At 35.5% G+C, this 12,808-nt stretch overlaps 1 protein-coding gene across 2 annotated transcripts in view; it reads right to left on the bottom strand.

Moving 5' to 3' along the window:
- Nucleotides 1-724: 724 nt before the first annotated feature.
- Nucleotides 725-12,808, bottom strand: part of PTBP3 (polypyrimidine tract binding protein 3) — a 55,102-nt gene continuing 43,018 nt past the window's right edge. For both annotated transcript variants that reach the window (XM_061455147.1, XM_061455148.1), the window contains exons 8-14: nucleotides 9,616-9,693; nucleotides 8,844-8,980; nucleotides 6,266-6,299; nucleotides 5,182-5,274; nucleotides 4,401-4,617; nucleotides 3,185-3,262; nucleotides 725-2,484 (exon numbers count right to left, since the gene is read on the bottom strand). In XM_061455147.1, coding sequence (XP_061311131.1) covers nucleotides 2,352-2,484; nucleotides 3,185-3,262; nucleotides 4,401-4,617; nucleotides 5,182-5,274; nucleotides 6,266-6,299; nucleotides 8,844-8,980; nucleotides 9,616-9,693 — 770 coding nt within the window. In that variant the 3' untranslated portion in view covers nucleotides 725-2,351. The remainder of the gene's footprint in view (nucleotides 2,485-3,184; nucleotides 3,263-4,400; nucleotides 4,618-5,181; nucleotides 5,275-6,265; nucleotides 6,300-8,843; nucleotides 8,981-9,615; nucleotides 9,694-12,808) is intronic.

Below are 12,808 nucleotides of genomic sequence, written 5' to 3'. Positions count from 1 at the left end.
GCTGTAGCTGTAATTCTTGAGAAAAGTGACAAACCATATTTTATGGATAATGGTGTGGTATTATCAAAGCAATTTATGTGCAATAAACAAGGAATGTTCCCAGTCCAGCAAAATTCTCTATATCAGTGTGACTGCTAACAAGGTAAAACATAGACATGAATTAGAATTAAGTATCCTGGTGAAAAAGAGTCTATGCAAAAGAGCAAGCCTTCTTAAAACTGCACTTGGCTAAAATCATAAATGCGTAATTTTGTATCATGCTCTGGCACCCCAGATTTTTTTTTTTTCTTTTTTTAAAAAAAAAAAAATTGGTTTCAAACGTCACAAAACTGAATTAGCTATTTCTGAAAGAGGAAAATAGAATGACTACCTTAAATTCTAGTGGTAACATTCTGTGCTATTCTCAAGCCAATTTGACTTTTCAGTAAATAGTATATTCTGAATACTTCTTTATTTGTGTTGTAGAGCACTTATTATCACTGAATACGTATTTAGTCAGCATTTTATCTACTGTCAAATAGCACAATTTGTTGCAGTCTGGCACCATCTTTTACTGTGATTGGCTGCTGCAACTGATTTACATATATTAAAAGAAGGCAAGCTAGTTTTTCTCAAAATCCTGCTGATTTTGAGAAATAATACAGAGAAAATTTGAAAAAGCTTACTACAGAATACTTAAGGTCATGTGAGAAACATGCTTTTTCTTTGGGAAAGAAAGTCATACAATTTATACAAATTTATTAAAAAAAACAGAAGTGGCTAAACATTTCAGCAGGAGTTAGAAGTTAATAAATGTTATGCTTGAGAGGAATACCTCTCTAAAAGGTAGTTAACACAAGAAAGAAAATTTTTAATAATGACATTTAATTTTTTGAAATAAAAGTCACAAAAGTTTATATGTACTTTAAACACCAAAGCTAACTCTATCTCAGCATATTCTCCAAAGAGAAATATGCACTCACTATCAAATATTTCTGCCTACTTACAAGAGAAAGAATGACAGCTATTTATTACTTAAAAGATTAATACTGGGAGAAAAATGCAGCAACTCGGATGTCTCTTAAAATGTTAGATGAAGTCCAGAAACTGGGGTGAAATTTGCTGTGTAGTCTTTCTATACAGGTTTTTTTTAGTGCATTTTTTTCAGCCAAGTACTGGCATCAAGTAACTGCAACCAGGTAAATTTGAAGAATCCCCACACAATTACACAAGAAGTTAAACTCATTCTCACTTAAACTCGTTAAAGTCATTCCCACTTCTATCCAATCTCTATACCGAAGCACAAAAGACTGGAATTCAGATTACTCTGTGGGAACAAAAGTATCAAGGAAAACATTTCTAAGAAGACCACAAAGAGAAAGCCCACAATGTATTTTTCAAGACACTTCAGAGAAAACTCTAAGCTATTCTATCATAAGCATATAGTAAGGCACATAATAAGAAATTAAGTAAATACATAGGAATTTAAGTATTAGACATTATAGTGGTACTAAAAACTCTTGAGGTTCAATTTTTCTGCTCCAAAGATGACCTTAACAAAAATAAGTTCTTAAAAAGTTATCAAACCATCAAAGACCTGAATATTTTCAATAAGATTGTAAACATTTTATTCTTTAAAGAAATGTAAAAAAATTCACTGATTTCAGGACTATTTTCCCATTTTCTCTAAAGCACTATCATACATCGCTTCATAGGAAAAAGAAATTAATGCCGGGGCTAAGTCAAGCTAGGTGTCTGATAGCACATCTTGAAGAAACTTGTCAAATATCTTTTACATATTTATACAGTGAGAAGGCACTGCCTGTTCTCTAATAATTTAACCCATATGAACAGCACAGTTTGCTTTTAAAGGAAGTTATTGTAAAGATTTGCCAAACTATGAACACATACCCTGGTGACATAAATACTATTTAGAGGACACTCACAGCCAGTGCTTCCATTTCTTCAAGAAACCCAAGCATTATTTCACATTCAAATTAGCGTTTAATCTGTGTAGTGTAGATTGACTATTATTTTTGTTAGAAGTATTTTTTGTTTGGTATATTGTAAAAATTCTCTGAAGTGTTTTGTAAGGCAGATTTTAAACAAAAGCTAAAGGGATGTTCTTTATGTAGGAAACTTGGGGATAAATATTGTTGCTAAAGCACTTTCATAGAGGAATTTTTCCATGGATGAATATTAAACTTTGATCACATACTGGCAGCTAAATCAGAAAAGATAATCACCTAAAACTGCATGTACGAATGAGCTTTTTCTTTTAAGAGACAGAGCTGGTTACAGCTGTTTCAGTCTCTATTTGAAGATTTTATTTAATGTGTGATGCAGCCTTAAAAGGAAAGTTCACAGAAAAGTCAGATTGTATATTTTGAGAAGGAAATTCGGAGGTGATGCTTTTCTCCAAGGTCATGATTGTGAAGCTCAATGAGAGCATGAAATGCTTCTTCCACAGAGCCCAGCTGGATAAGAGCCATTCTGCAGTCTTTCCTGAAGTACAATAAAAACCATTATTCATCCTGAGCAAACTTTCATTGCACTAGCCAACACAGAAAAAGTGGTACAAGTATTTTTTCAGCCACATCACACACACTGGACACACTTGTACAGGGAATCAGAGCTAGTTATGCACATGCTAAAATGAGGAGATGTAGAAATATTGCAGATCAATGGCCTACAGCCATGCCTTTCTTCCGTTACACCATGCTTTGAAAAACAGGGTCAAAATAAGGCTTGAAGACCTCTAAGAAACGCGTGTTATGTCCATGTATGTGGGATTGTTTAGCTGGTATGATCATGCTAAAATAATGCTGCCAAGCAACTTTAATGAATGTTAGAGCAGGTTCATTGTCTTCTTTTATATGACATTTTAAGTATTCACAGCCAGTATTTCTTTTTAAAGAAAAGAGTATTTACTTTACTTGAACTTATTGTACTTTGAACACATGTGGAATTCATCAAAAGGCTGAATATTTTTCATTTAATTATGCTAACATAGTTTACCATTAAAAATTTTAAGATTTGGATTATCAAAAATTGCCATAGCTGTGCAGCTTTTGACTATAGATTTAAACACATGGAATTTTGCCTATACTTTTATTTATTTATTATTTTATTTATATATTTCTCAAAAACAATTATCCCACTCCCAGGGTGAAAATTTGCTCAGCATTTTTACAAGAGAACTTACTGGATGAATCTGAAGGCTTTCACAGTAGATCCTATTTTTTCAAAAAGGTTTTCCATGTCCTCAACAGTAACAAAAGGCCTATTTAAAATAAAGAAGAAAACAAAACTGAAACAAACCCCCCTCAACCTGTAAAAGAATACAGGATTCTGTAATAGTATCAAAATCTCAGTTCTGGATTCTAGATTAAATTTGAACAGCAAAAACTATCTCCACCAACAAAAGCCGTGTCGACTTTAGCTCAAACATCTTGGCTTTGACACTAAGATTTAGCACCACAGTGTGCTACAAATACATTTCAGATACACTCTACCACTTTTCATCCTACCATGTTCCTCTCTTAGTTAAATTAAGATTGCATAAAGATCATTTAAGATCTTCACCAATATCTTCAGAAATAGTTTCATCTGGTAACTGCTGCAGATGTGCTTCACATATTTTCAATTTTGAAAGCTTTCTATTTTACTCAGAAAGCCATTTTTTAAGTGGCTTTGTTTTTTAGTTTTTTGTTATGTGTTTGTTTTGTTTTTTTTTTAAATTTGGACAAAATTCCATAGTTTTCCCTTTTCCCTCTCTGCACAGCTGTTGAACAAAAGATGCTTGTAAAAACTTATGTTTGTTTCTCACTCCTCACATTGTTGACAACATTCTAGATAGGAAAAAAGGTTGGTCCAGTTTTAAAGAACATGCTTCTTAATACTTTTTCTTTATAACAACTTCCCCTCTACGTAAGATGTCTGAATTCTGTAGAAACAATTCTTTAAAAGTGTTAGAATTATTAAAAACTGCATCTACATTAAACAATGATGCCAGTCAGAAATCTGATGTAATGTAACTCCAGTACATTATCTCAAAAACCATGAATTTAATATTCACAAATATTTAACATTTATTTAAGTATTTAACTTTATTATACATATAACAGTTATTAATGTTTATTAAACACAGGACTTAATATTTGTAAAGTAAAAGCATATTCTCAAGCATATGTAAACTGTACTGAAATGCAAAGAAGAGCATTCAATCAGTTCTATTCTTTGCTAAGAATAAAAAGTAACAGTTAAAGGATTCACTTACTGCTAATTACACAGCAGAATGATCCAAATTCTTAGGAAACGGTAAAAGGCAAAGGCAATGTAAAGCTTATATCAGATTATATAACTTAAGAACATAACCTAAAAACCATCTTTACAAGAGGATCACACATGTAGATACTCACGGGATGTTGGAGAGATGCAGGGTGTCAGATGGAGGAAAGATGTTTTGGAAGTTCTTAGAGCCAGATTTCCTAAAGCGATGCAGAGGGCTATTGCTATAGTCCTTCGTCAGACCATTGCCCCTTTGTCCCTCAGGAGGAAGCTGAATTATTTGATGTTTTGAAAGAGTAGCATGGATGACCCTTCCATAAAGCTTCTGTCCATTCAAGTGACCCATAGCTGACCAGTGGAAATACAATTAGAACAGGAATGAAGAGAAAGGAAGCAAAAAGGATTCTTTGCCTTCTATTTAGTGTCAGATTTCACATTCTAAATTTAAACTGCAACTTCCATGTTTACCAGGTGGGCTATGTCATAACATTATATTTAAAACAAGTATAAGAACGTAAGATATCCTCCAGTTCAAAAGCAAAAAAAAAATGCAAACCAGTATTTCAATAACGAGCAGTTGATTATCCTTAAATAGCTAGATATAGGATAAACTACAGTAAAACTGCATGATGCATTAGTAAGATAAGCTACAAGAACCTAGCATAATGTTTTAATTCTATCATTGACTAGATGGAGATTCACAGGATTTATTTTTTTTTATCCACTACAGGAAAATAATTTTTTTATATGAAGCAAATATCATAACATTAAAAAGGACAAGCTTGTATGTAGTAAAGCATCACGATGATGGATTTCATTTGTTCATGCTTTTGTCACTCACAGATGGCAAATTCCTCATCTTTATCGCACTCACTCTAGTTTAAAGCATAACTGTGCCTTAAAAATCAGTACCTAACTGAGCCTGGGTTGCATCTGCCATCTGAACCAATGCGTTGCTTTTCTTCTTAAACATGATCTTCACACGATGTACATCACCATACATACCTGTGAAAATCCAGAAAGAAAATTTGTCCAGAGCATTACTACAAACAGCACAAGGGCAAATCTGAGGTTTTTGACTGACATTATGGTTACAAAGAATAATCACCTCATTAAACAGGTTGGTTAGAATATTAGTATGAAGGAGATCTTTAAATTTTGTGTATTATTTTCTGAGGCTCAGAAATGGGGGAAATCCCACAGGATTTTAGTCTCCTGTGTGGAGACCTCATAGCAGCCTTCCAGTGTCTGAAGGGGGGCTATAGGGATGCTGGGGAGGGACTCTTCATTAGGGACTGTAGGGATAGGACAAGGGGGAATGGATTCAAACTTAAATAGGGGAGGTTTAGATTCCATATAAGGAAGAAATTCTTCACTGTAAGGGTGGTGAGGCATTGGAATGGGTTGCCCAGGGAAGCTGTGAATGCTCCATCCCTGGCGGTATTCAAGACCAGGCTGGACAGAGCCTTGGGTGACATGGTTTAGTGTGAGGTGTCCCTGCCCATGGCAGGCGAGTTGGAACTTGATGATCTTAAGGTCCTTTCCAACCCTAACTATTCTATGATTCTGTTATTCTATAATACAGCATATTTATATTCAGCTGTTAAATAGTGCAACAGTGTTAATGTCCTCTTAATAGAGACATATTAAATATTACTATGCCAACAAACATTGTCCTCTGCAACTAACGTATGTGCCAATTCTTTACTCCATTTCCCCTGATTCAGTCTTTGTTTTTTTCATTTCACTTTGCTTTCCTGTTCTTTGTGGTAAACAAATTGGACCACACACTGAAATTCTTCTGATGATGTAAATATTGTGCCATTTTGGTACCTGTTGCCTACAACTACTGACTCAAACAATTGCGATTTTAAAACCAGCACATTCTCTTGTGCATTGTCTGAACAAAGATAGAGGAATGGATCTTGCATTAGCAAGCATACATCAGATAAATAAAAAGAATGTTAGCCCTCAAGGTATATTTGACATATCTTACCAAATAGGATGAAAAGTCCATGTGGTGTGATAGCCTGTTTAAATGATAAAATAAGTATATTATTTTTAAAGCCATGGAAATAGTCTATTCCATAAATGCATGGTAAACAAAAAGAATGGAAGAGATACATGAATTTGTCTCTTCAAAAGCCATTCCCTAACTACAATAAATACAGTGTATAGCATTATTGTTAATATGTATTTGCTATGCACATATAAAATATTTAAACACACTAACACTACAGCTTATGCTTTTTCATCAATAGAGACTCATTCTGTCATGCTGAAGAAGTTATCAATATTTCAAGTGGCTTAATTATTTGAGCTCATTCTTTCCAAGCTAGCAGTTTACTCTCTGAAAAACAAAAGACATTTGCTAAACTAGAAACAAAAAGGAACATTCAAGAACCCTTTTGTATTTTCTAAACAGCAGACAATACCTTAAAACTAAAAGCAGTTGTTTCAAAATGTTCAAATGGATACACATACCATGTTTATATATGAACCAGACAGAAAGCAGTATTTAAATTGCATTCAACTAGAAGCTGAGAACAGAAAGATAAATATTGAACAAAATAGCTTTCCTCCAGTGATTTTTAATTACATCCTTGTGTTCCAAGTTTTCCAAGCACCAAAGAGAAATTTACACCCTAATGCAGCCAAATTTGATTCAGCTGAGGCAAAGGTTTTGCCAGTACTGAGTATTAAAAATACCTGGGTATCAAAAGCACTACTCACACTCTTTAGTCTTATTCATTCTCAACTCACATTTGAAATGTGTACCAAACATATCTAAATTATTTCAAAACATCAGATAGTGCAGTTTAAGTGTAACCCCATACCCTTTTATCATCAGCATTATTACTAAATAGGAACAATTACTAGCAACATAAAATTTAAATGCTTCTAAGAGTTTGGGCTTTCTGGCCCAAATATTTTAATTCAGCACAGAGTTTATTTGAAGAAATTTTGTAACCAAAGGAGACTGCAATACTTATACTAAAAAAACCTTCTGGAAGACAAAACCAGTTAATTTAAAAGTCATGAGGGAATGCTAAAATGCACATTGAAAGCCTGCAATATGGGAGAAATATAAGTTGAAATAAGGTCAACAGATTTTCTATACACAGAAAAAGAAGTGAAGGGCTCAGACAACCACTACTGAAGAGCAAGTGTTACACAGTTGCCAAGAAATGTATTTACAATAATTTGTATTTCCAATAATAAGCACTGTTGTACATTCTTATTTCTTATCTTTTAAGAAGTTGAGCATTATTTAAAGCATTTATGTTGTATCATGCATTACAGCACAAGGTTCCATATGACAGCTTCTTGTATATGATTAGTATTAAGTAAAGCAGTCCAAAAAATAGCTCTGACCTTGCTTCACACATCCTTAGTCTTAAAAAACACACTATTTAAAGACTCAGATTGCTTGTGGATTGTGTATCCACAACAATCATAGAAAACTTACTGATCAGATATATTGACAAATTAAAGGAAAGTTGACTTGTCTTACAGTCCTAATCTGCAGCTGTTTCTTTTGATGCTTACTGTTAAGTTCAGCTCTCAGAACAAAGCCAGAAATACAGGAATTACTTAAAGATTAAATAAACTGTCAACAGATTTTTGAACTTCAGTAATACAAAAATAACTTCCATTTTGCCAATAACTCCTAATTTTATCAGTTGTTTGGTTAAGCAAGTCTAATGTGTGTGTAAAACAAACAATTGCTGTAGTAGAAGTGCTTATCCATAGTCAAGCAGAATTGTGGTTTTAGTCACGGCCTCTGTAAAGCTGGATTCTTTTTTATTTTTTATTTTTTTTAAGAGATGTACATTGCTTTTAGTAAGGCATAGAGCAATGTGTAGTATTTGAGTAACAGGAGTTACTATATAATTTTCACTATAAAAATAACTGCAAGCTGTCCTTGGCAATTCTACTGCCAACATATATATATATAAAATAATAAAATCTGTGTGTATTATGACATGTGAACATGTGTATTTATTAACTTTATAAAATTTTTTTTTTTTTTTTTTTTTTTTTTTTACAGTGATGTTAATAGCAAAGTGCACCCGTGATCTTCCTCTCCAACCTGGGATAAGCTGCAAAAACTAAAAGATCTTGCTTTGGAATGCTTTTATCTTCTTTTCTCTTCCCTCCTGTTTCTCTCACTCCTCATGCTTTGTAACAAATAAACGTCTTTGGCCTCTCTAATGACAAAGTAGCCCACAGAGGAGTCATATTAACAGAAGCACCATTAAGTTTAGTTGTATGTTATTTACCTCCTCAAGCATTTCTCACATCTGACCATGGACTTTTCTATGATTACCAGCTACCCTGCTAACAAAAGTTTTCTAAAGTAAATTGTGTTGGAAAGCATTTCACTGCTGACTGGATTTTTCAAACATCGTCAATTTTGCAAATTATCCCAAACAAGAATAGAGCTGTCCTTTTTTTTTGCATTATCAGCATTGAGATTTTCTCTTACTTCTTTAGCTAATGTCAATTTGCAAGGAGAATTCTGGCAGTTGGTACAAGTTGATACTTGCACCTGTTTCACCAAACAAACTTACTTCAGGGTTGAGGTTGCTGACTAGTAAAACAGAATTGGCTGGAACAGTATTAACTGCAGGAAGAGCCACTGGTGCAGGCACTGCTGATGTGGGAGCAACAGAACCACGTGGTGCAGGAGCAACTGGAAAGGAATAACCTGAAAGGGTATTAATAGCATGACTTCACACCTCAAAGAAGAAAAGACATTTTAGAAGACAAAAGCAGGTTACATTTGGCAAAAAAAATCAATACTCAATTAAAAAATGCTTCTAAGGAATTTAGTTATTACTAGTATTTGACCGATAAAGCAGAAAGCACCTCCCCTCCAGAAATGAAGAAATATTCTGCTATACCAACAGACACACAAAAAAGGGACAAGCCCAAGAAAGAAGAAAAATAATTTATCACAGAAAGGAAAAGATCACTGAGACTAGAAGACTATTTATTTCTCATTTTATAGCCAGAAAAAGGGAGATTTCCTTCTTTAGCTTTGAATGTCACTGAAGTCTTATGATTCTTACTAAAACATATGCTTAGTTTCTGCAACTGCAGGTAATCTTTATCATGGCATTTAATCTATCATATTTATTAAATGATAAAATACTTCAGTATCTGGGTTTTTTATTCAGAGATTAGTTTTGCTGAATAACATGAGAAAGAGAACCAGAGTGACTCAAATGAGCACTGTGTTCCAACTGCAATGTTTGAAAACAATTTGTTGTGAACCAGTGTATTCAGATAGATCACTAGCCACAAACACATACACTGCATTTTTAGAAAACGGAAGCTTACTTGCAACTGGAGTAAAGGCCATGGCTGGGGCAAACCCAGGAGCCCCTGTATATGACGGGATGATGAAATTTTGGGTGCCTAGAGAGAGCAGACACATCTAATTTTAAAATTTTAAAGATTTTAAAATTTTGAGAAAATGGAAGAGACTTCAGCAGTAAGAATCAGCTTCTAGTGTTCTGATCTCAGTCTGTGATTATGTCTTTTATAAAATGTTTGTGTTAAAAACTCTCATTAAAATCCAAGATTCAGTGTTTTACAAAGACAAATTTCAGCCACATTTGAAGACAAATATTCCACTTAGCCTCAATTTTCCTTTTTAAAATGAAGCCATAGCAAGACGTAATATAGACAAGTTTGAACAGTAAAGAACAGCATAGAATACTATCCATTAAAGTTAAGATACATTAAGATACCTGTGATGCAATGCAGCACACTAACTTGTATTCTAAGACGTAGTTATATATAAACTCAAGTTGTGCTTTCTTTCATATGTTGGCACACTAGACGTTTTTAAATGGGGTATATGTATTTAGCAAATACATCCTACATGCCTGGTAATCACAGAATCACAGAATCCCAAGGGTTGGAAGGGACCTCAAAAGATCATCTAGTCCAACCCACCTGCAAGAGCAGAGTAACCTAGAGTACATCACACAGGAACTTGTCCAGGCGGGCCTTGAATATCTCCAACGTAGGAGACTCCACAACCCCCCTGGGCAACCTGTTCCAGTGATCTGTCACTCTCACAGTAAAGAAATGTTTCCTGATGTTCACATGGAACCTCCTATGCTCCAGTTTACACCCACTGCCCCTTGTCCTATCACTGGACATCACTGCAAAAAACCTAGCTCCATCATCCTGACACTCACCCTTTACATATTTGTAAACATTGATGAGGTCACCCCTCAGTCTCCTCTTCTCCAAGCTAAAGAGACCCAGCTCCCTCAGCCTCTCCTCATAAGAGGGATGTTCCATTCCCCTAATCATCTTTGTAGCTCTGCGCTGGACTCTCTCCAGCAGGTCCCTGTCCTTCTTGAACTGTGGGGCCCAGAACTGGACACAATATTCCAGATGTGGCCTCACCAGGGCAGAGTAGAGGGGGAGGAGAACCTCTCTTGACCTACTAACCACACCCTTTCTAATGCACCCTAGGATGCCATTGGCCTTCTTGGCCACAAGGGCACATTGCTGGCTCATGGTCATCCTCCTATCCACCAGGACCCCCAGGTCCCTTTCCCCTTCACTACTGTCCAGCAGGTCAGCCCCCAACCTGTACTGGTACATGGGGTTGTTCTTCCCCAGATGCAGGACTCTACACTTGCCCTTGTCGAATTTCATCAAGTTCCTCTCCTCCCAACTCTCCAACCTGTCCAGGTCTCTCTGAATGACAACACAGCCCTCTGGTGTGTCAGCCACTCCTCCCCGTTTAGTATCGTCAGCAAACTTGCTGAGGGTACACTCAGTTCCCTCATCCAGGTCCCTGATGAAAATATTAAACAGCACTGGTCCCAGCACCGACCCCTGAGGCACTTCACTAGTCACAGACCTCCAGATAGATTCTGCCCCATTGACCACAACTCTCTGCCTTCTTCCTTCCAACCAGTTCTTGATCCACCTCACTACCTGATCATCAAGCCCACACTTCCTTAGCTCATCTATGAGGATGCTGTGGGAGACAGTATCAAATGCCTTACTGAAATCAAGAAAAACCTGTCTGTTTTACTACTCAAACCTCCATCATTGACTAAAATAGCTATATTCACTAACAGATGGTCATTGACAGGGATGATACAACAGTATAAGAAGTATCTGTTATGGATTACAAAACCAGCAAATGAAACAGACATCACAGATCAGGTACTCGTGAATGCTGCATCACATTACACCTCCTCTTATCTGTAGCAACAAAGTGTGATTCATACAAACAACTGAATTAATTTATCACACCAAAGGAAGTCATCATGTTCTTGAAATATACACACTGGTGCATTATATCCACAAGTCCTGGCAATATAGAAATGAATCACTTATTCACAATCCAGGAATGGTAATGGAAATATTAATGAAGAAATAGAGAAAGCACTTTTATTCTGCTAAATAACACCTGCATATTGCACACTGATACCAAAAATCAGGCATGCAAAAATTGTCAAACAGAGGTAATGCAGAAAGGTATGGAATTCTTTGTTGCACTTTTTATGTGTAAAATAATTTGTTTCATGGCTAGCTTCCAAAGCAAGCTAATTCATGTATTTCTGCTTACGCTCATTGGGTTAGGGAATTCTTTAAATGCAAAACATTCACAAAATCTGCTTATTTATAGTGCAGCATCTTTTCACCACAAGAAAAAAAAAAGGAAAAGGAAAAGAAAAATACAAGTTTCAAGAGCAGTTTAGTTTTTGTAGTAGGATAACTTCAAGTCTACAGAAAAAAATGCATGTATTATTCTGGTAGTTACCTGCTTTATCTTCTAGTTCTCCATCAAAAATGTACCCCCTAGTAGCAACATTGGAAGTGTTAAGTGCTAAAATGACTCCCAATATCTTTTCCTCATGTCATGCAACTGAGGACTATCAGTTTTGCCTATGGCAAAGTATGTGTGTTGTCACCACTGACTGAAAGGCTAGAAGCATGCTTCTTCCAGTCTACAGCTGTTTTTTTTTTAAAAGAAGAACATCTATGCAGCTGCTTCACTGTGACTGCACTACAAACAAATTTTGATGACGATATCAGAATCTTCTTTACATTAGCACCTCTGCCGTTCTTACTGTTACAGTAAATGTTCATACTGAAAACAGGACTACTAGCAATGACAAGGCTGGAAGACTCTGCTCTATAAACAAGTTGGTCCTTAATCTACTCTAATTTTACTTTCCCCTTTCATTGACATTTCAAATTTGCAAGTCTAATGAATGAGAACATCAGATCTATAACAGCATTTTTCTGTGATGATCTACAGCAAATCCTCAAAAACATTATAAAGATGGTTGCACATTAAGTTAGGATCCAAGGCCTGCCTTCAAGGGAACTAGCAAAACAATCCAGAAAGTAGTGGGTACAACTCACTTTCTTACTCTAATCTAATCTACCAAAGCCAGCTATCCAAAAAACCCAAGCCAAACCCAGCATCTGCCCTAGCTATCACAGAAAACTAAAGGAAAAACGGGAATTCTTCCCCAGCCCTTCCCCAACC

The sequence above is a fragment of the Pezoporus flaviventris genome, unplaced genomic scaffold (genome assembly GCF_033815535.1).
Source record: "Pezoporus flaviventris isolate CSIRO_AGI_PZ_B2104156 unplaced genomic scaffold, CSIRO_AGI_Pfla_v1 ptg000018l, whole genome shotgun sequence".
Taxonomy (NCBI): domain Eukaryota; kingdom Metazoa; phylum Chordata; class Aves; order Psittaciformes; family Psittacidae; genus Pezoporus; species Pezoporus flaviventris.
Note: the sequence above shows the minus strand (reverse complement) of the source record. Positions and strands in the feature narration are given on the sequence as shown.